Source organism: Aquarana catesbeiana, linkage group LG11 (assembly GCF_042186555.1).
Source record: "Aquarana catesbeiana isolate 2022-GZ linkage group LG11, ASM4218655v1, whole genome shotgun sequence".
NCBI classification, from domain to species: Eukaryota; Metazoa; Chordata; class Amphibia; order Anura; family Ranidae; genus Aquarana; species Aquarana catesbeiana.
Window position 1 is genome coordinate 205,686,898 of NC_133334.1, and position 23,016 is coordinate 205,709,913.

At 45.3% G+C, this 23,016-nt stretch overlaps 1 protein-coding gene across 3 annotated transcripts in view; it reads right to left on the reverse strand.

The window, feature by feature from the left end:
• The window catches only part of SART1 (spliceosome associated factor 1, recruiter of U4/U6.U5 tri-snRNP), a 301,899-nt gene that overhangs the window by 5,846 nt on the left and 273,037 nt on the right, over window positions 1–23,016 (reverse strand). For all 3 annotated transcript variants that reach the window (XM_073605184.1, XM_073605185.1, XM_073605183.1), the window contains 2 exons: window positions 10,816–10,903; window positions 7,748–7,838 (listed from right to left, as the gene is read on the reverse strand). In XM_073605184.1, the coding sequence (XP_073461285.1) occupies window positions 7,748–7,838; window positions 10,816–10,903 (179 nt within the window). The remainder of the gene's footprint in view (window positions 1–7,747; window positions 7,839–10,815; window positions 10,904–23,016) is intronic.

A 23,016-nucleotide genomic window follows, 5' to 3' on the forward strand; every position in this document is an offset into this window, starting at 1 on the left:
TTCTGATGCTAAACCTTGTTATAAACCATCATTTGCTAATTATATAATCGTGTGCAAAATATGCGATGTAAAAAAATGTGCAAAATAGTCAGTTGGTTATTTTATCTAAAAGTGACAAATGGTGCATAAAGTGATAAAAAACAAAACAAAAACAAAAAAGAAGTGTACTCCCCTATATAACCCCTCCCACTACCGGGAGTATTCAGTTTTGTAGCCAAGCAATACACGTGTATACCAAAGAAGAGGAGGGACCTCTGTGTCCCCTGATGAACTTCAAAGAAAAGGATTTTACAGGTAAGCAGTTTTTAAAAAGCCTGTTTTCTTTTCATACATCAGGGGACACAGAGCCATAGTAATCACTATGTGGGATGTCCCATAGCAATGGCAACTGAAGGGAGGGAGACAACAAAAAAAAGGTAGGGCATTAAGGAGGACTTATACTGCAGCCTGCAGTACAGTACGCCCAAAGGCAAGATCCTCATGACCTTTTACATCGATTTGATAGAATCTGGTAAATATATGGACTGAAGACCAAGTTGCGGCCTTGCAGATCTGAGCCATAGAGGCCTGGTGATGCACTGCCCAAGAGGCACTAACTGCCCTGGTGGAATGTGCTTTGACGTGAAAAGGAGGAATTTTCTTCTTTAGACCATAAGCTTGAACAATCACTTGACAAATCCATTTGGAAATAGTAGATTTTGATTTGCTTGTCCTCTCTTAGGACCTTTTGGCAGTACAAACAAAATATTTGTTTTGCAAACCTGAGCAGTCTCCTTCAAATAGACCTTAACCGCTCTTACTACATCAAGGGAATGTAGTGTCTTCTCTTCCCTAGGTCGAGGCTCTGGGAAAAAAAGGCAGATCAATTTCCTGGTTCAAATGATCCTCTCTTTACAAGAGAGCCGCCAATTCTGATACTCTTCTGGCAGAAGCTATGGCAACTAAAGAGACTATTTTTCTTGTCAAAAGAACTAAGGGAATTTCCCGTATAGGTTCAAAAGGCTGATTCTGTAAAGCCGACAAGACTAAATTCAAATCCCACAGATTTAGAGGTGCCCTGACAGGGGGATTAATTCTGGTTACCCCCTGAATAAAACTACGCACCAGAGAGTGAGAAGCAAGAGGCCGTTGAAAAAAATACTGATAAGGCCAAGACCTGGCCTTTGATAGTACTCAAGGCTAGCTTCATTTCTAATCCCATTTGCAGGGATTCAAGGATCCTACCTATGACATACTTTCCGGGGTGCCAACCCCTGGATCCACACCAGGAAACATATGCCTTCCAGATTCTATAGTAAATGACTCTGGAGCCCGGCTTCCTAGCATTAATCAAAGTAGATACTACTGAAGGGGATAACCCACTATCCTTTAGAAGGTGGGTTTCAATAGCCAAAATGTTAAATTTAGCGTTTGTAAGGTAGGATGGAATACCGGACCTTGAGCTAGAAGGTCTGGCCATAATGGCAGGGTCCAAGGGACTCCTACCGCCATCTTTATGATCTCGGCAAACAAGATCTTCTGGGCCACGCTGGGGCCACCAGAATCACCTCCTTCTGTTCCTGCTTGATTCTGCGGAGAAGGCGCGGAAGTAGCAGAACTGGAAGAAACGCATAGATCAGTGAGAACTGATCCCATAGGAAAACCAAGGTGGCAGTTCCGTGCGCTATTGGATCCTTCATCCTTGCCTCAAAGTTTTCGACTTTGTTGTTGAATTTGAACGCAAACAGATCTACGTCCGGAATAGCCCATCTTTGACATATCGACAGGAAGATGTCGGGGTGAAGGGACCATTCTCCCGGAAACAATTGTTGGCAACTCAAATAGTCCACCTGCCAATTCTCTATCCCTGGAATGAAAATCGCTGATGGACAAGGAATGTTGCTTTCTGCCCAAGCTAGAACATAAATCATCTCTTTTTGGGCTGCACGACTTCACGTGCCCCCCTGGTGATTGATGTAAGCCACAGCCGTGGCATTGTAGGATTGAATCCTGACAGGACAATTCCGCAGCCTGAGCGTCCAGGGCCAGACATACTGCCCGAATCTCTAGAACGTTGATGGACAGGGTCCTTTCTGACCTGGACCATCTCCCCTGGACAGAAGCTTCTTCCAGGACTGCTCCCCAACCCAAAAGGCTGGCATCCGTTGTTACCACTTTCCAAGATACTGGTAAAAAGGATTTTCCCTTTTGGAGGTTGCTGGATATTAACCACCAATTGAGGCTCAGACGCACCTGGGGAGATAAGTGCATTGGAAAATCCGAAGCCTGAACCTTCTTGTTCCAGGCTGACAGAATGGTATTTTGTAGCAGTCTTGAATGAAACTGCCCATAAGGGATGGCCACCATCTTCCCTAACAATTTCATGCACATCCGAATGGAAGGATTTCTTTTTGCTCTGACAAGTTGAATCAGTTCTTTTATGGAACTGATTTTTGCCTGAGGTAGAAATACCTTCTTTTGTACGGTATCTATGACTAGCCCCAAGTACTGTAATCTTCTTGATGTTTTAAGGAGGACTTTCCTAGGTTGAGTATCCAACCTAGGGATTCCAGGTAGCTTACAGCAGAGATTAAACTTTGGTTTAGGCCAGAGACTGAGTGATCTACTAAAATCAGATCGTCTAAATAGGCTAGGACCATTATGCCCTGGGCTCTTAACCTGGCTAAGGGAGGTGCCAGGATTTTTGTGAATACCCGCGGTGCAGTGGCTAGAACGAATGGCAGAGCAATAAAATGAAAATGGCGATTCTCTACTTTGAAGCGTAGAAATTTCTGATGAGCGGGAAATATTGGCACATGGAGATATGCATCTTTGATATCGACTGATGCCAGAAACTCTCCTCCTTGCAAAATGGAGACCAGCGATCGGATTGATTCCATGCGAAAGGACCGGATATTTAAGTGCTGGTTCACATCTTTGAGATCCAAAATGGGTCTTGCCTCCCTGTTTGGTTTTGGAACTGTGAAAAGGTTTGAATAAAACCCTGAACCCTGTTCCTCTATGGGAACCTCTGATATCACCTCTTGAGGTAAGAGATGATCCAGAGCTAAAAAGAGACTTGCTTTTCTCTGGATCTCTGGAAACATTTGATTTTAGAAAACGAGGAGACGGAATTCTCGGAACTCTTTCTTGTAACCTAGAGACACCGAGGAAGCCACCCATCTGTCCTGACATTGTTCCTGCCAGACCTTTGAAAATTGCAGAAGCCTTCCCCCCACCCAAGCGAGCGGGGGCGCCCCATCATAAGGAGGCCTTGGCATTCTGCTTTGCAGGTTTTCTGCCCCAAAACCTCTTTTGGCCCTGGGGCTGCCCCTGAGGTCTACCTCTTGAGCTTGACGGCGGAGGCCGTCGAGACTGCCTAGAGGCAGATGTTCCTGGTACTGGAGAGGAAGCACGCTTAAAGGATAAATGTTTAAACTTCTTTACTGGTAAAAGAGAACTTTTCCCATCAGAAATCCTTTGGATATATTTATCTAGATCGTCTCCAAATAACCGTTCACCATGAAAAGGGAAACTGGCTAGGAGCTTTTTACATGGTGCTTCGGCTGACCAATTTTTCAGCCACAGGACTCTGCGTATATGTACTAGTCCCAGCATAAGCCGTGAGGCTTGAATGATAGAATCTTTCATAGCATCCACCGTAAAACATAGTGCATCTGATACGCCAGCCCATTGCTGGGCCTGCTGATCAGGAAGAATCTTAAGTATCTCTTCAAACTGATCCTTTATGAACTGAGATACCCCAATTGCCACAAGAATTTGCTGCGCTACTGAACCTGCCAGAGACATGTTCTTCTTAAACGGAAGTTCAAACTTTTTAGCTGTTGGATCCTTTAACATTTGCGCATTATCTACCGGACAAGTGAGATTTTTATTCACTGAGGCGATTGCAGCATCAATTGCTGGAACCCCCCATTTCTTATAGAATTCTTACTCCATAGGATACAAAGTAGAAAACTTTTTTGGAGGAAAAAATAGCTTATCTGGGTGTTCCCATTACGAATATATCAGCTTTTTTAGCCATGAATGGATAAGAAAAGCATCCCCAGACGTGGGATGCTTTAGTGATCCCAAACCAGAGGTGGGCTCGTCACTATACTGCACTACAGGCAGCAAAAAGGTTGAACGAACCGATCTAGTGAGGGAGTGTACTAGCAAACTGTCTTGTGAGATTACTCCCTTCATACTAGGATCCTCAGAAGAGGATATATCAGTATCTTCCAGGTCTTTTGGAAGACCTTCCTGATCCCCTGCTCATTGTCCCTCAAAATGAGGGTCCTGAGCACTGGATGGGGGATCTGCTACGTTTGGACCCACTATGGAAAGTGATCATAGCATCAATCTTCTTTTCCAAACTAGAAATGGTAGAAGAAAAAACTTCCTGTGTGATATATATAGGGGCTAATGTGTCCAGTGCTGCTGCAACACCAGTCTCCCCTGACGGCTCATTCTGACCGGCCGCAACACTCTCAGAGGAGGATGACATTCTTTTGGACACGGATTTAGGTTGTTGTAAAACAGTCGACCCTCTAGAACCCTTTGAGGAGTTCTTGGTCCCTCTTCCACTCATAGCCTAATGCACAAAGCAGAGGCACTACCAAAAAGAATGCATGCACTGCTAGGCTATAGTCCAGCAATAAAATGCTGGTATTAATGCCCAGCCTGAAGCACCAATAATGTGTCAAAGGAAATGCCCGTGTCACCAAACCTGAAGAAAAGCCACCTCTTTTGCTCTTGTGTCCCTCCACAGCCTGCAGCAGCACAGTGTGCTTTTAAAAACTTCCTCCATGTGTCCCTGGCGTCGGAGAACGCCGACAGCCCCGCCCCCTCGCGCTGTTTACGGCTCCACCAACCTTTTCAAAAGGACGGGTTTTCCCACGTGGGAGGCGGGCTATAGGTTCACTTGAATCCAGAGCCGGCCTGGCCGGGGGCCTGGAAAACAGCCGCCAGGCGGCTGCAGCGTTTTGTTTTTTTTTTTAATTGGATCCGGGCCTTTAATCCCCCCCGAGGGGGGAATCCCAGCGCAGGGGCTACCGACAAGAGGACAAGTTGCCCCTTCTTACCAGAGGATCTGCTGCCTTGCCGGAGGAGAAGGAGGAAGTGTTTGCTCCGACACAGTGCTGTTTCCAGCATGAGGCAGTGAGTGCTCAATACAGCCCCCAGTGGTGACACATAGGCATGACAACATTATTCACATAAAAGGAGACTTTTCATAAGAATTTCAAAAAATTTCTTAAAAATATCCACTTACCTTTTCCCGCCACAGGGTTTTCTGTGGTAAACCATCAGACCCAATCTTCACCCTTCACGGTGGGCTCCGTAAAACCTTCAGGAACAGGGGAACCTCGAGGTATCCCACAATCCTGGACCTGCAACAGCACCCTGCCAGTAAAGCTTTATGGCCTTACTACCAAAAAGTACTGGATCCCATGGTCCAGCTCTCTGGAAAGAGAAGCATTCGCAAGCAAAAACCTTGTCGGATACGAGGCCCGGGTACCATTCAACCTGGCCTAGAAAGACACTCTGATTGGATCCGGTCAGCATGGCTAGCCCCAGCAAGGATTGTTTCAGTGGAGCTCAGAACAGCACACCTTTATTCGTGACCAACACCTTAGACACTGGCGAAAAAACTGAGGTACTCCCAGTAGTGGGAGGGGTTATATAAGGGAGTACACTTCTTGTCTTAGGGCATGCCAGTGTCCATCACCTAAAGGTGGCCTATAACCCACATAGTGATTACTATGGCTCTGTGTCCCCTGATGAATGAAAAGAAAAAAAAAAAAAAAAAAAAAAAAAAAAAAAGTATTTTCTTGAAATAAAGTGCTATTGTGCTCCATTTCCAATTATAATCCGTGCTTCCACCTCTTGAAGAACTGTAAAAACACGCTCAGATATGATGGACTCCCTTACCATAAAGCAAGAAGAGTCTACTGGGCTTGAAGGTCTATTTATGGGGACCGATCCTACTGCGATGTCCTTAGATGGCCTCCAATGATGGCTCCGGGATCATAGTGAGTAGGTGCGTGGTATATGGAGAGAAAAACTCCTCATGGTTTAAATCCTTAAAACGATTTATTGGGTGTAGACCGTTACAATTATAAAAACTCACAACTATCAACTATTAGTTAAATAAAATACTAAAAACAAAAGCTAGGCATCACAATGACTGCTTTTGACAACGTCTCACACAGATTACGAAACGCCTAGAGAGTGGAACGCAAGCCATGCAATAGGCAGCGGCCACACTCACAGAGGCCGTTTTGTCATTGTGATGCCTAGCTTTGTTTTTAGTATTTTATTTATTTAGGAAACTGACGGTTTCAAGTTTTTTTTAAGTGTAATGGTCTACACCCAATAAATTTTTTTAATGATTTACACCATGAGGAATTTTTCTCTCCATATACCACACCTGCACACTTTGATCCCGGAGCCATCATTGGAGGCCATCTTCACCAGGGGGAGCTATCTAAGGACATAGCAGTGGGAAAGGTCCCCATAAATAGACCTACAAGCCCAGTAGACTCTTCTTGCTATATGGCAAGGGAGTCCATCATATCCGAGAGCAGGTGGAAGCGCGGATTATAATTGGAAAACGGAGCACAACAGCACTTTATTTCAAAAAAATACTATTTTTTGCACATTTGTCACTTTAGATAAAATAACCAACTATTTTTGCACGTTCATTTTACATCACATACTTTGCACACGATTATATAATTTGCAAATGAAGGTTTATTACAAGGTTTAGCATCACAAAAAAAAAAAAAAAAAAAAAATAGTACACCACTTTTAGCAGTGACACTATATAAATAGCACAAGGTGGAGCAAGTGCTGTCCACAATTAGTTTCATTCTATCTGGTCCATTTGAGGGGACAGCATTGACAGCAGCGGCTCAACGCACACTGTTGATAAGTCACCAAGGAGCAGAGGTCCAATATTTTCATTATACCGGAATGATGCCTGCAGGTTTTTTTGAGCCGACTGTCGGATTCTGCATTCCAATTAATCACCGTATGACAAAATTGCCACCCACCCATTTATGCTCTAGGGCCTCTGCTTTAAAACATTTTTTTAATAATATATATATTTTTTTTGGGGGGGGGGGAAAGGCCTTGGAGGTCAAGTGGTACAGAAAATAGGTAAGGTGCACTTACACTGGACCCTGTCCCCAGGACCCCCCCAGTCCCGCTAACCTGAAGTCCAGCAATCGTTCTGACAGCTCATATTGTCGCTTTACAAGTCCAGTGACTTGAAATCCCTGCAGATTTTTCTCCTGTTCACCCGTGGTGATAGGACGGGCTACGCGGGTTCTGCTTGGTCAGCTCCGCCCACGTGATGGCACGGACCTATTAGAATGCTCCTAAACATACCTCCTGACAAGGTACATTTTGATGATTAAGCCGAGGGGATTTCTAAGCCCCGGACTGGTGAGGCGGCAACCCGGTGTGTCAGTGCGGGTGATAGCCGCGCTCCAGGTCAGCGGGACCAGGGGTGATGGAGAGGGGGGGTCCTGTGTACATTCATCTTACAGATTTTTCTGTAAAAGGTGAACTTACCCTTTAAGAAAGCATCAGAACTTGACAAGTAGACAGAATAATTGGTTGGAAATACCTTTCTTTGCAATGTACTGACTTCTACTAGCATTTACAGAAAGCGTCATTAAAAATTAAGCCTCTGGTTTCTACATATATTGAATGCATCTGTATTTCTTAAGCAAGAAGACCTTTAGGTCACAATATTACATACATTTTGTCCTCTATACAATATACAGCTGATGGAAGGGGTTTATTGGTGGCTTTGACACGTGCCACTTTATGTACCGTTGTCTCCAGCAGACCTGTGAGAAAAATACCAAAGTTTGTAAATTCAGTGTATTTGCTTATCGCAAACAAAAACAAATATATATATAAATTAGGAGAGTGAAAATATATACCGTATTTATCGGCGTATAACACGCACCCCAAGTTTAGGAGGTAATTTTAAGGAAAAAAACTTTTAGGAGTAAAGTTTAAGGAAGAAAAACTTACATTAAAATGCCCATCAATGCAGCGTTATCGGTGTCTATTGCAGCCTTGTCAGTGCAGCTTTGCCCCAGAGCAGAATTGTCAGTGCAGCTTTGCCCCAGTGCAGAATTGTCAGTGCAGCCTTGCCCCAGTGTCCATTGTAGCCTTGCCCCAGTGCAGAATTGTCAGTGCAGCCTTGCCCCAGTGTCCATTGTAGCCTTGCCCCAGTGCAGCCATGTCAGTGCAGCCTTGCCCCAGTGTCCATTGTAGCCTTGCACAAGTGCAGCCTTGCCCCAGTGTACATTGTAGCCTTGCCCCAGTGTCCATTGTAGCCTTGCCCCAATGCAGCCATGTCAGTGCAGCCTTGCCCCCGTGCAGCTTTGTGGGATCGCCGCGATCCCTGCCGACATACACAGCGTATGTGTAAATTCGAATATGGCAACGAGACTGCAGGGACTCGGCGGAGCCGAGATACACATACCCGAGAGTCCTCGGCTTTTCTCAGCGCCGCTTACAGTCCCGCCCGTAGGGCGGCACTTTTTTCAGGGGAAAAAAGTGCGTGTTATATGCCGATACGGTAATATATATATATATATATATATATATATATATATATATATATATTATATTATCTATTATATACATACACACACACACAGCAGGTAAATGAAGTATTTAACATGTCATCATTTTTCTAGATAAATATATTTCTAAAAAGGTGCCATCAACAAATTTTCACCATGTCGTTAACAACCCATGCAATCCATACATACAAAAAACAAATAAGTTCAGAAACTAGGTTATGTGTAATAAAATGGAATGACACAGGGAAAAAAGTATTGAACACGCTAACTGAAATGTAATACTTTTTACAAAATACTTTGTTGGAAATTACAGCTTCGAGACACCTCCTGTATAGAGAAACTAGTCGCATGCATTGCTCAGGTGGCATTTTGGCCCATTCTTCCACACAGTCTTCAAATCTTGAAGGTTCTGTGGACCTCTTCTATGAGCTCTGATCTATAGTTCTTTCCACTGGATTCAAGTCAGGTGATTGTCTGGGACATTCTAGCAGCTTTATTTTCTCTTTGAAAACAATTGAGAGTTCTTTTGGCTTTGTGTTTGGCATCATTGTCTTGCTGAAATGCCCACTCTCCTTTCATCTTCATAACACTGGTAGATGGCAGCAGAATTTTATCAGGAATGTCTTGGTACATTGTTCCATTTACCCTTCCTTCAATGATATGAAAGTTTGCCAGTACTGCATACTGAAAAACAGCCCCACACCATGATGTTCCCACCTCCAAACTTCACTGTTGGTATGGTGTTTTTGGGGTTATGTGCAGTGCCATTTGACCTCCAAACATGCTGTGTATAATGGCATACAAAGAGTTCAATTTTGGTCTCATTTGACCAGACTATATTCTCCCAGTATTTCACAGGCTTGTCTAAATATCGAGCAGCAAATTTTAAAAAGGAAAACAGCCCCGGGAGGATTTACCCCCTTAATGACCAGGCTATTTTTTGTGATACCGCACTGCGTCGCTTTAACTGACAATTGCGTGGTCGTGCGACCATGTACCCAAACAAAATGAATGTCCCTTTTTTTCCCCCTGCAAATAGAGCGTTCTTTTGGTGGTATTTGAGAAAAATCAGTTTAGGCCAATATATACAATATAATCAGTCAGAATGTATTCTACATAATAATAAAAAAAAAAAAAAAAGTTGCAATAAGTGTATATTGGTTTGCGCAAAAAAAAGTTATAGCGTCCGTCTACAAAATAGGGGTTAGATTTATGTACTTTTTTTTTTTTTAAATGTTTACTGGTAATGGCGTGATATGCGATTTTTAGCAAAACAGCAACATTGCGGCAGACAAATCTGACCCCAAGTGACAATTTTTGGGGACCAGTGATCAGTGCTATATAAAAGAAAAAAAAAAAATGTACTGATCAATGTATAAATGACATTGGCAGGGAAGGGATTAACACTAGGGGGGTGATCAAGGGATTAACCATGTTCCCTGGGTGTGTTCTGTGTGGGGGGTGGGCTCACTGGGATAACAGATCGCTTTTCCTGATCACTGGTTTACATAGGCAGAGCCCTGTTCTGCTTCTGTGGAGCTATTGCGGGTGGCCGATGGAAATGGGGTCCGGCAGACCTGCGTCGTGCCCACAGCATTGATTGTATGAAACGATGTACAGGTACGTCATTTTGCGCAATAGAGCCGATCTGCCGCAGTATATGTACTGTGGCTAGTCACCAAGTGTTTAAAACAAGCTTCAACATGCTTTTTCTTCAGCAATAAAGAGTCTTGCATGGTAGAGCATGCATACAGGCTATGGTGGTTGAGTGCATTACTTATTGTTTTTTTTTAAACCATTGTGCCTGCTAATTTCAGTTCTTTCTGAAGCTCTGCACAAGTGGTCCTTGGCTCTTGGACAACTCTTCTGATAATTCTTTTCACTCCTTTGTCAGAAAACTTGCGAGGAGCACCTGTGAAGGTCTCGAAAGCCCTTTGCTTTCATCCTTCATGAGATGTTGCTTGTGCGACACCTTGGTAATGAGACACCTTTTTAGAGGCCATCAGTTGAGACTGAATCAGCTGATATTAAGTTGCACTGACAAGGGGCAGGATTGCTTTCTAATTACTGATAGATTTCAGCTGGTGTTTTGGCTTTATTGCCTTTTTGCACCTCCCTTTATGTCTTTTTCCCGATGTCATTCCATTTTGTTACACATAACTTAATTTCTGAATGTATATGAGAGAAAGAAAGAGAATGAATAGACACACACAAAATACATTTTTACCTTTGTTCTGACAAAGATGTAAAGCAGCAGCCAGACCTCTGTTTACAATCGGCTCTTCATCCAAAATAGTTGTTGATGCTGCAGAAAACTAAAAAAAAAAGTGGGAAACAATGTATTATAGGAATGTGGTCAACAGTGTAATCATATTGATTGCACATCTCATGTTTAAGATTCATAGCTTTAGGCTGGGTTCACACTAGTGCGAACTGAATGTGGATTTCCTCGCATTCAATTCGCATGACAAGAGATAGAGAACTGGTGACTAAGGAGCCGGTTCACATATCTTCATAGCGGCTGCAGAGCGGATTGCACAGGAGTCCTGTGCGTCTTCTGGTCAGTTTCAGGGCCAAATTCAGGCAATAATTTGTCCCTGACACAGAGAACAGGGACGCCCTGAACCCCTGCTGTGAGCCGCATCCGGCAGCAGTGTGACCCCAGCCTTAAAAAGGAACCAGCATCAGCCTAGAATATCTCACCTTTATGGTTGAATGCTGGCCAATTCCGACAGGCAAAGCTCTGACAACCTCCAGATATTGATGGAGGTTTACGCGCTCTGGCAAGAAACCGTAAAATCCTCTTCTGTGCCCACTGAGGGACACAGATTGAGGATAAAAGGAAACCTTGAGTTATACTGCTGCCTACAGGAAAAGTGACACTAAACACATAGAAACCCTTTTAGGTAATAACCCTTCCCACCCCTCACCTGCTTGGTTGCAGAAATGGGGGGCACCTGATTGTTGAGACCATAGGTAGTATTTGATATTACCTTTAGGACTCCAATGGCCATACAGAGGATCCGAATATTGTACGAAAACTGTCGTCTGAGGAAGAATCGTACGATTTTCAGATCGTGTGTACACTACTTTCGAGAGCCACGATAGTTCAGCCAATATTATTTGAATCGGACAAGCACAAAAATTTTCCTCGTACGATACCAGATCGTACAATTTTCGTTTAGTCAGTATAGTTGTCATCCGAAAATACAATACAAAATACATTACACATGACATCACTTCCGAATTTTTTTTTCTGTCGTACGAGAATTTGTGACTTTAGTTACCTATTCAATTACTACTTGTGACTATTAAAGCAGGGTTCCCATTTAAAAAAAAAAAAAAAAAAAAAATGAAAAGTCAGCAGCTACAAATACTGCAGCTGCTGACTTTTAATCGGGCACTTACCTGTCCCAGGGTCCAGCGATGCGGGGGATCGAAGCCCCGCTCGTCCCCCCCTCCGCTCGGCGGCGCCGGCATTTTAACTGTGGGCGCCCGGCTGTGTCTTCACAGCCGGGCACCCACTGCGCATGCGTGAGCCGCCACTGGCCCCGCAATCATCTGGGACCGGTCATGTGTCCCAGATGATTGACAAGAGGGAGGGTGGAGAGACTATCTCCCTTCCTGCGCCGAGGGAAGTGACGTCAGGAGCCCAGGCAACGAAGGAGGCAGACTATGAGGGACCCCCTAGCAACAGGCATTAGAGGTGAGTAAAAAAAAAAAAAAAAAAAAAAAAAAAAAAAAAAAATTTTCTCCAAATGTTTTATTTAAATATTTAAAAAAAAAATTTTTTTTTTTAAGCACAATACTAACAATACTAATTTATTTTTTTGGGGGTGGAACTCCACTTTAAGCGAAAAAGTCGGACGATCTGTTGTACGATATTCAGATCGTGTGTACGGGCCATTAGTATAATCCACCTAGAGCTCAATATCAACGTCACTCAAGAGAAATACAAAAATAGAAGAAGATTGATAAAAAACAAAGAGGAGCTGCCCCTCAGGCACATGTGCAAAAGGTACTTCAATGAGCAGGGCCAGCCGAACAAGCTCAAAGCCATAACATTCTGTGCCTATGGACATTCTGGAGATATGACAGATCACATTTCCATGACATGGACACAAAATAGTAGGGCGGAGGTCAAAAGTTGTAGTCTTGCAGAGAGAACAGGATTATCTATATCAGGAGAAAGTTCACTGTTGTGCTATCCAGTCCAGTTCAATAGCAGTTCAGTGGCACTATCTGGCTTATGTCTGAGCTCCCTCGTTTATAGGCAAATAATAAAGAAATACAGTCGCGCTAATATGAAGTGTAGTAAAAAAATAAAATTGAGTACCACACATAAATTGATATTATATAAAAAACAAAGTGATAATGAATACACCAATGAAAAAAACGTGCAAACATATAAAGTACTATTGAAAAATTGTCCATACAATAAATGCACAGCAGGGTGAAGAGAAATTGCAAAATGATTGGTACATAAGGAAGTCCATACAAAGAAAGACAGATCCCAAAGTGACGAGCGGTCTAAATCCTCATTGAAGTGAAAAAGTGTATTGGTGAGACCTCCACCTTTAAGAAATTACTGCCGCTTACCAGAGAGCGTTGGTCCCTTATTACAGGGGACCACGCTGAGCAGATGGCTATAACCCCAGCCAAGGATCCCACAGGCAGGCAATGGATATCACAACATCCGTACGGATCCTCACCCTGATGCAGCTGATTGGGTCTAGGATGGGATGGTGCCACAGATGTTCTTCAGATCTATTTCAAAAGCAAAGCTGAATCCTAAGCAGTGCAGCCAACAGAGTTCAAGCAAAATCATCCAAAACAGGGCTTATTCCCTGGGAATAGCTCCACCTGACGTGACCTGCTCACCCAGCTTGCCCTTTGATTTCTCCTCTGGTGTCTCCTATCTGACCTGACTAAGCCCTGTTTTGGATGATTTTGCTTGAACTCTGTTTGTGCACTGCTTAGGATTCAGCTTTGCTTTTGAAATAGATCTGAAGAACATCTGTGGCACCATCCCATCCTAGACCCAATCAGCTGCATCAGGGTGAGGATCCGTACGGACGTTGTGATATCCAATGCCTGCCTGTGGGATCCCTGGCTGGGGTTATAGCCATCTGCTCAGCGTGGTCCCCAACGCTCTCTGGTAAGCGGCAGTAATTTCTTAAAGGTGGAGGTCTCACCAATACACTTTCCCAAGGCGTCTTTCAGGACAGCACCTGAGAGATAGCGACTCCACCCACCGGAAACAGGAAACACCTTCTTCCTCCAAACTTTAAAGGGAGGCGCCTCCCTACCATACCTCAGTTTTTGTGTTTCCTCCGGCCCGGAGGGAACATCTTTTTGAAGGGGAGTCAAGGTCTCTCAGATGCCTGGGAGACAGGGCTTCTTTTTCATTTTTTCCTCCTTTTTGGAGACCCGCTGTCCTCCCGGCCTACCCAAGCCTTGGCAGCGGTAGCAATCGGGCTCCTCTTCCCCTCCTGGTGCTCGGGGAGAGCCGTAGACCCGGTGATCCGCGCGGTCATAGGAGCGGCGGTGCGCGTGCGCCGCCGCCATGTTTTTTTGGCCGGCAGGCGCGGCGGAAGTGACAAGGCGGGTCACTGGGTCAGCAGAAGCGTCATTTCCGGCGTGGATGCGAGAGGGGAGGAGGGAGGACAGGAACTGGCGCCTACTTCCGCTTCCGGTCCGGTGCAGATGCACTATGGGAGTCCGGAAGCGGCATATGAAGCCACAGGTGGAGAGCTGCACACCAGAGATGGAGGACTCAGCGTCTGCAGCGGTGGGGACAGGCACAGGCGCCAGTAAAGCTCAGGTAGGAGCAGCAGTTTAAGTCTGCCTTTCTTCCTTTTCCTGGGTTTGGTCTATTTTCTTTTTTCTTACCCCCTAGTGGCAAGGGGCCTGTCTGGGCACTGGAGGCTGACTGGTTTCTTCTTAGTGCACCTGTGGGTGATTCTTGTGTAGCTGAGACCGGGTCTCACTAAAAGGTCCCCTGGTTTTTTTTCCCTTTTTTGTTTTTTCTCTCACAGGCTAAAAGCTCTGACCCAAAAAAGAGATGTCCTTCTTGCAGGGCCAAAATGGGAGAAAATTGGAAAAAAGTCTTATGCAGTACATGCATCACTTCTTTAGTTAAGGAGGAATCAGCTTCGGTTTGTGATGATCTGGTTGCCTCTGTAAAGAAGGAACTATACGCCACGATTCAGACTTTTCGTGACTCTTTAGTTAATCCAGCTGCTAGTCAGCCATCCACTTCTGAGGCTTCCCAGGGTTCTATTTCTTTCCCCATGGTAGAAGTTTTACCTGAAGGCCCCCCTATCAGGGAAGAGCAGTCCCCTACTCCTTCCGTTAAGGATTCGGAGGAGGAGGGTGAGGAAGCGGAGGTGGCTCCTTCCAAATTTAAGCTTTCCCTAGAGGAGGTAGACGGACTCCTTAAGGCTATCCATGTTACACTTGGCTTAAGTGAGGAAAAGAAGGAGTTATCTCTTCATGACCGCATGTATGCAGGGTTAAATGAGCCTAAGGGGCGAACATTTCCAGTTCATTCGGTCATTTCTGACGCCATTACTAAAGAATGGCAAGATCCAGAGAAAAAGCCCTTTTTTTCCAGAGCCCACAAAAGGCGCTTCCCTTTTGAGGAGGACCCTTCTGCGGTGTGGAATAAGGTGCCCAGGTTGGATGCGGCCTTTTCACAGGTCTCAAGGTCCACAGACCTGTCTTTTGAAGACATGGGTGTTCTAAGGGATCCAATGGACAAACGCATGGATCTTTTGCTCAAAAGATCATGGCAATCAATCATGAGCAATTTAAAACCAGCAATGGCCACAACCTGTGTAGCCAGGAATCTGGAATACTGGGTGAACCAACTTAGATCTCATATAGTGGCAGATTCCCCCAAGCAGGAGATCTTAGATTCCTTTCCTACCCTGATTTCTGCGGTTGCTTATATTGCTGATGCTTCGGCTGAAGCTATCAAGATGTCAGCTAGGTCTGCAGCTTTAGCAAATGCTGCGAGAAGAGCTTTATGGCTAAAAACCTGGCCAGGTGATACAGCTTCAAAGAGTAAACTTTGTGGTATCCCCTTTTCAGGTGACCTTCTTTTTGGCCCAGATCTAGATAATATCCTAGACAGAACTGCCGATAAGAAGAAGTCCTTTCCGGTCAAAAAGAAAAAGCAGACCCCAAAACGTCTTTTTCGACCTCAAAAAACTCAGCAGCAACAGCAGGAAAGTAAGTTTCAGGGCAGGAGGAAAAATTGGTCTGCGCAAAAGGCGAAGGGCAAAGGTGGAATTCTCTTCCGTCCTCCTTCACAGGCCGAAAACTCACAATGACTCATCTCTGCGGGTCGGCGGAAGATTACGAGAGTTTCTTCCGCAGTGGTCAGTGATAACTACAAATCAGTTTATTCTGACCACTCTCTCGCAGGGTTATACTCTCGAGTTCGCCAGAAGCCCCCCAAGAAGGTTTCTGGTAACAAATGCTCCTCGAGATCCAATGAGGGCCCTGGCCATGAAATCCTCTCTGGAGGAACTAATGCAACAGGGTGTAGTAATCCCGGTGCCACCAGAGGAATGGCACGAGGGCTTCTATTCACATGTCTTCCTGGTAAAAAAACCAACAGGAAGATTTCGTTTAATTCTAAATTTAAAGCCACTAAACAGAGCCATCAAATACAGAAGGTTCAGGATGGACTCAATTTTCACCGCCAGAAATATTCTGACTCCAGGTTGTTTCATGGCGTCAGTGGATTTAAAAGATGCATACCTGCATATTCCAATCTCATCCCAGTCCCAGGGGTTTCTCAGGTTGGCGGTAAGGTTGGAAGGCAGAATTCAGCATCTGCAATTCAGAGCCCTACCCTTCGGGCTATCATCCGCACCCCGAATTTTTACCAAAGTAATGGCAGAGGCCCTAGCTCCGCTGCGTCTTCAGGGAATCGCAGTAATTCCTTACTTAGACGATCTGCTATTTTTCGCCCCCTCAAGAGAGGAGCTGAGGAGCAATTTAAGCAGAGCATGCAGCCATTTGGAGTCTCTAGGTTGGATCCTAAATCTCCAAAAATCTTCCCTGGAACCATCTCAGGAGATTCGGTTTCTAGGGTATATAATAAATTCGGTAAGCCAAAAAATTTTTCTTCCTTCAGAGAAGAAAGGAAAAATCCAGGATACAGTGTCTTTTTTGCAGACCAACCAGCAGCTGACGGTAAGATTGGTCATGTCAGCCCTGGGGGTTCTGACTTCGTCAATGCCAGCTGTTCAGTGGGCAAGACTACACTTCAGACATCTGCAGGCTTTTCTTCTGAGATCTTGGGATCACAATTTAGAATCCCTGGACTCAGAGGTAAGAGTTCCAACCCAAGTGAAGAGGTCACTATGGTGGTGGAAAAGGCAGGATATCCTATCGGAGGGGTTGGTCTGGGCCTTTCCAATCGAAAAAAGGCTGACAACCGATGCCAGTTCCTGGGGTTGGGGAGCCCACCTAGAAAAAGGTTTCACTCAGGGAAACTGGTCCAGGAAAGAGGCGACCAAGTCCTCAAACTGGAGAGAGCTCAAGGCGATCGACTTGGCTCTGAGGTCATTTGCTCAGGGGCTTCAGGCCCAGCATGTTCAAATACTAACAGACAATGCCACGGCAGTGGCTTACATAAACAGGCAGGGAGGTACAAGAAGCAAATCGCTGCAAGTACTAGCCATGAGCATTCTCCGTTGGGCAGAAGGACACTTGCTGTCGTTATCAGCAGTCCATCTAAAGGGATCCCTGAACGGAGTGGCGGATTTCCTGAGCAGAAACCCCATTCGGGAAGCAGAATGGTCGCTGAACCCAGAGGTTTTCGCCATGATTGTCGAGAAGTGGGGGCTGCCAGAGGTGGACCTGTTCGCCTCAAGGGAGAATGCCTTGGTTCCGCAATTTTTTTCCCTAAGCAATCACGACGGGTCACTAGGAACAGATGCCTTGGCGTATCCATGGAGATTCCATCTCTGCTACGCTTTCCCCCCATTTCAGTTAATTCCCTTAGTATTAAGAAAAATTCAAAGGGAAACGGTACCGGTTGTCCTAATCACGCCCTTTTGGCCAAGAAGGGCTTGGTTTTCAACCGTTCTGAAAATGGCGGTCAGGCCTTATTGGCATCTGCCCCTCAGGCACGATTTACTATTTCAGGGACCGGTAAATCACCCAGAGGTAGCCACTTTGGCGCTCACTGCTTGGTATCTGAAGAGCAGCTCTTAAGGAGCAAAGGTTTTTCCAACCGGTTAATCTCTACGCTATTATCCAGTAGGAAAAGGGTGACTAGAAATATCTATTCCAAGGTCTGGAAGGTTTACAATACGTGGTGTAATTCATCTGACCAGGACCCAGGGAGTCTCGTTACCATTCTGGAATTTTTACAGGTTGGTGCTGACAAGGGACTAGCAGTTAGTACCTTGAAGGTACAGGTGGCTGCGCTAGCAGTGTTCCTAGAAAGATCTGTGGCCTCAGATCCATTGGTAACCAGATTTTTCAGATCCCTTACGAGATCCAGACCAGCACCACTTAGGTTGTTTCCCAAATGGGATCTGTCGATAGTCCTCCAGGCTCTAACAAGGAGTCCCTTTGAACCTTTGGAAGAAGCGCCACTTAGATATCTCACTTTTAAGTCTGTGTTTCTGATTGCCATGGTCTCTGCACGAAGGATCAGTGAGCTTAATGCTTTATCAGTTAAGGAACCCTATTTATCTATCTTCCCAGATAGGGTTATACTTAGAACAGATCAGAAATTCTTACCAAAGGTAGCTTCAGTACAAAATCGTGTTCAGGACATTGTACTTCCGACCTTCTGCCCCAACCCAGTAGGGGAGAAGGAGACTTGTTTTCACATGTTGGATGTTAGAAGAGTTTTGTTATGTTACCTGGAAAAGACAAAGCTCTTTAGACGTTCAGATTCTCTGTTTGTGTTATTTTCAGGCAACAGGAAAGGTTGCCAGGCTTCTAAAATCTCTTTAGCAAGGTGGCTGAAGCTAGCCATTTCAGAGGCTTATTCGCATGCAGGCGTGTCTCCTCCTGCAGGAATTTCTGCACACTCAACAAGAGCATTAGCGGCCACTTGGGCAGAGAGAGCTGGTGCCACCCCTGAACAAATCTGCAAGGCGGCAACTTGGTCAAGTTTTCACACATTCGTGAAACATTACAGGCTGGACCTCACATCTGCTAATGATCAGGCGTTTGGCAGAAAGGTCCTGCAAGCTGTTGTCCCGCCCTAAGGGGGTAAGTCTCTGTTATCCTCTCAGGTGCTGTCCTGAAAGACGCCTTGGGAAAAACCAAGTTAGACTTACCGGTAACTTGTTTTCCAGAAGTCTTTCAGGACAGCAACATCCCGCCCTATTGTATTGTATATACTATGCTGTGACTAACGTATGTGTTTATGTGTTCCAGCCGGGGCCGGAGGTCTTCTCTACTACAACTGAGGTATGGTAGGGAGGCGCCTCCCTTTAAAGTTTGGAGGAAGAAGGTGTTTCCTGTTTCCGGTGGGTGGAGTCGCTATCTCTCAGGTGCTGTCCTGAAAGACTTCTGGAAAACAAGTTACCGGTAAGTCTAACTTGGTTTTTTTCACTTCAGTGAGGATTTAGACCACTCGTCACTTTGGGATCTGTCTCTCTTTGTATGGATTTCCTTATGTACCAATCATTTTGCAATTTCTCTTCACCCTGCTGTGCATTTATTGTATGGACAATTTTTCAATAGTACTTTATATGTTCGCACGTTTTTTTTTATTGGTTGTATTCATTATCACTTTGTTTTTTATATAATATCAATTTATGTGTGGTACTCAATTTTATTTTTTTACTACACTTCATATTAGCGCGACTGCATTTCTTTATTATTCTGATTTGTGTCGTATAACACTTTTAGTTGCAGCTTCACTTTCCATTTAGACTGTTAGCGCGGTAATTTATATACGCTTATAGGCAAATGCCTATCAAGGGAAACAGCAGATTTAGTGCAAGAATGGCTGGGTCCACAGGAAGAACAGTCCGTCACTTTTCAAATTTCTTTTTTATAGGGCACAAGGCAGCAAATGTGACAAAAGGAATAAATAACCTCTTGGCGTTTGGATTTCTAGGTATTACCTTCTTTGTGCCTATATGAATGGAATATGTGGAGGCTGTGCAAAACTGAGTGCATGTACTGTACTCAAAGAAAAGGTTTTTACAGGCAAGTATGATGTAAAAATCCTATTTTCTTTTTCATACATCATGGGACACAGAGTCAGGCTAATATTCATTACCTCCTGGGACCTCCCAGAGAAATAGCCTTGAGGGGAGGGAGACACCCTGCCAAACAATAGCCATCAGAAGTTATACGGCAGCCCGCAGTACACTGTGGCTGAAAGCTGAATCCTCGGCTGCTCAAACATCCACACTTGATAAAATTTTGTGAATGTATGCACTGAAGACCAGGTAGCAGCCTTACAAATCTGAGCCACAGATACCTGATGGCAAAAAGCCCAGGAGGTTCCTACACCCCTGGTAGAATGAACTCTCACCCTAAAAAGGGAAGAGCTTTATGTTTCAGACCCCAGGCCTGAATGACCACTTGATAGACCCAATTGGCAATCGAAGCTTTGGAAGCTGCCTGCCCCTTCTTAGGTCCTTTTTTTTTTTTTTTTTTACCAAAGAGTCTGGTCCTTGGATCTCTGCAGATCTAGACAAATAAACCTTGACTGCCCGGACAACGTCCAAAGAATGCAGTCGTCTCTCTTCCACCGAACGAGGCGGAGAGAAAAAAAAAAAAAGTGGCAAAATAATGTCCTGATTTAAATGAAAGGCCAACACCACTTTTGGCAAAAAGGATGGAACAGGTCGTAACACGACTCTGTCATGGTAAAGGATCAAATACAGTTCCCTGCATGAAAGGCCCGCCAACTCAAACACCCTTCTAGCCGAGGTGATAGCCATCAGGAAGGCTAGCTTGTGTGACAGTAAGTCTAATGGAATGTCCTTAATAGGTTCAAATGGTTGTTTCTGTAACAGACAGCACCAAGTTCAAGTCCCAAGGACACATAGGTGACCTAATTGGGGGGGGAGCAAACGAGTTTCCCCTTGCATAAAGGTTCGGATCAGTGAATGGGAGGCTCAGGGCCTTTGGAAGAATACCGATAGGGCCGAAACTTGACCTTTGATTGTACTCAAAATTTGATTTCCACAGCTGACTGTAGAAAAGAGAATAATCCCTATCACATTTCTGAGGATGCCATTTTCTGGCTTCGCACCAAGCAATACAAGTCTTCCAGACCTTATCATAAATCTTCCTAGTGATAGCTTTTCTAGCATTCACTGGAGCAGACACCACTGGTCCCGAGATGCCACAGTCGTTTAACACCCTGACTTCAATAGTCATGCCAAATTGGGGTGGAACATAAGACCTTGAAACAGTAGATCGGGGGGTGTGGGGGGGGGGAATGGAAGCGTCCATGGCCCGTCTATTGTCAGTCTCACAATCTCTGGGAACCAGGGCCATCTGGGCCAGGCTGGTGCCACCAGAATGGCTGGAACCCCCTTTCTCCGAATCCTGCGTAACAAATGTGGAAGGAGAGGGATCAGAGGGAAAGCATAAACCAGGGAGTACTGGCTACATGGAACTGGAAGCGTCCATGGCCCGTCTATTGTCAGTCTCACAATCTCTGGGAACCAGGGCCATCTGGGCCAGGCTGGTGCCACCAGAATGGCTGGAACCCCCTTTCTCCGAATCCTGCGTAACAAATGTGGAAGGAGAGGGATTAGAGGGAAAGCATAAACCAGGGAGTACTGGCTCCATGGAACTATCAGAGCATCTGCTCCAATTGCCAGAGAATCTCTTGTCCGAGACACAAACTGCTGTAGCTTGTTGTTGAACCTGGATGCCAGTAGGTCGACCTCTGGCCATGCCCAACGTTGGCAAAATTTCCTGGAACACCTCTGGGTGTAGGGACCATTCCCCTGGGCAGATCTGCTGGCGGCTGAAATAATCTGCCTTCCAGTTCTCTACTCCCGGAATATGGACTGCCGATATTATTGGCACATGTCCCTCTGCCCAAGCTAGTATGTAAGTTCACCTCCTTCAGAGCTGAACGACTCCTGGTACCGCCCTTTGGTGGTTTATATAGGCCACTGCCGTGACATTGTCAGGCTGAACCCTGATGGGGCAGTCCTGAAGCTCCACCGTCCAGTATCATAGGGCTAGACGTACCGCCCGTAATTCTAGGACTTTCATAGGCAGGGTCTGCTCTGTCCCTGACCATTTCCCCTGGACTGTGAGCCTGTGTAGTCAGTACTATCCAAGTTACCAGGAGAAAGGATTTTCCCTTTCGCAGGTTCTGATTTTGCAACCACCAGTTTAGGCTTAAGCATGTCTGAGAAGATAAGCACATTGGATAATCCAGGGCTTTTCTTCCTCTGTTCCAAGCCAGCAAGATGTCTTGTTGTAAAGGCCTGGAAGGGAATTTGGCATAGGGCACTGCCTCAAAGGAGGGTACCATCCTCCCTAGAAGACTCATACAGAGCCGTATGGAGGGTTGTCCGGTGCCCCTTATCTGACGCACCTGATCCTTCAGGGTACAGATCCTTACAGGTGGCAAGAATACTCTTGCTTGGACAGTGTTTAGACTCAGACCTAAATATTTTAGACTTTGAGCTGGTCTTGAGGCAGACTTTTCGGTATTTATGATCCAGCCTAAGCTTTTCAAATACCTCACTGTGTATATTATGATCTGTTCTAGAGCCTGAACTGAGTGATCTCTGAGCAGGAGGTCGTCCAGATACCCGAGCACCAGGATCCCTTGGGCCCTTAAAAGACCCAGTACTGGTGCTAGGACCTTTGTGAAAACCCGGGGAGCTATAGCAAGCCCGAAGGGTAGAGCCACAAACTGAAAATGACATTCCTCTACTGCAAAATGTAGGAACCTCTGATGAGGCTGAAAGATAGGTACGTGCAAGTACGCGTTTTTTATATCGATGGAGGCTAAAAAGTCTCCCCTCTGGAGTGAGGTTACTACTGAGCGGACAGATCCAGCCGAAAGGATTGTATCAATAGATAATTGTTCAGAGAACTTAGGTCAAAAATGGGCCATGTGTCATTGTTTGGTTTCTGAACCGTAAACAGTTTTGAGTAAAACCCTGTGCCATTTCGGATACCGGAACCTCTACAATCACTCCTTGATGCACTAGATGATGTAGTGCCTGAAGCAATAAGTTTCTTTTTGGAGGATCCGAGGGAACGCTAGATCTTACAAACCTGAGGGGCACCCCCCCCCCCGTAACTCCAACTTGTAACTGCGAGATATAATTGAGGTGACCCACTCGTCCTGAACTGTTGTTTTCCAAACGTCCGCAAAGTGCAGCAGCCTTCCCCCCACACGATTGAGTGGTGGCGTCCCCTCAAAAGGAGGGCTTGGTGCCGAGTTTAGAAG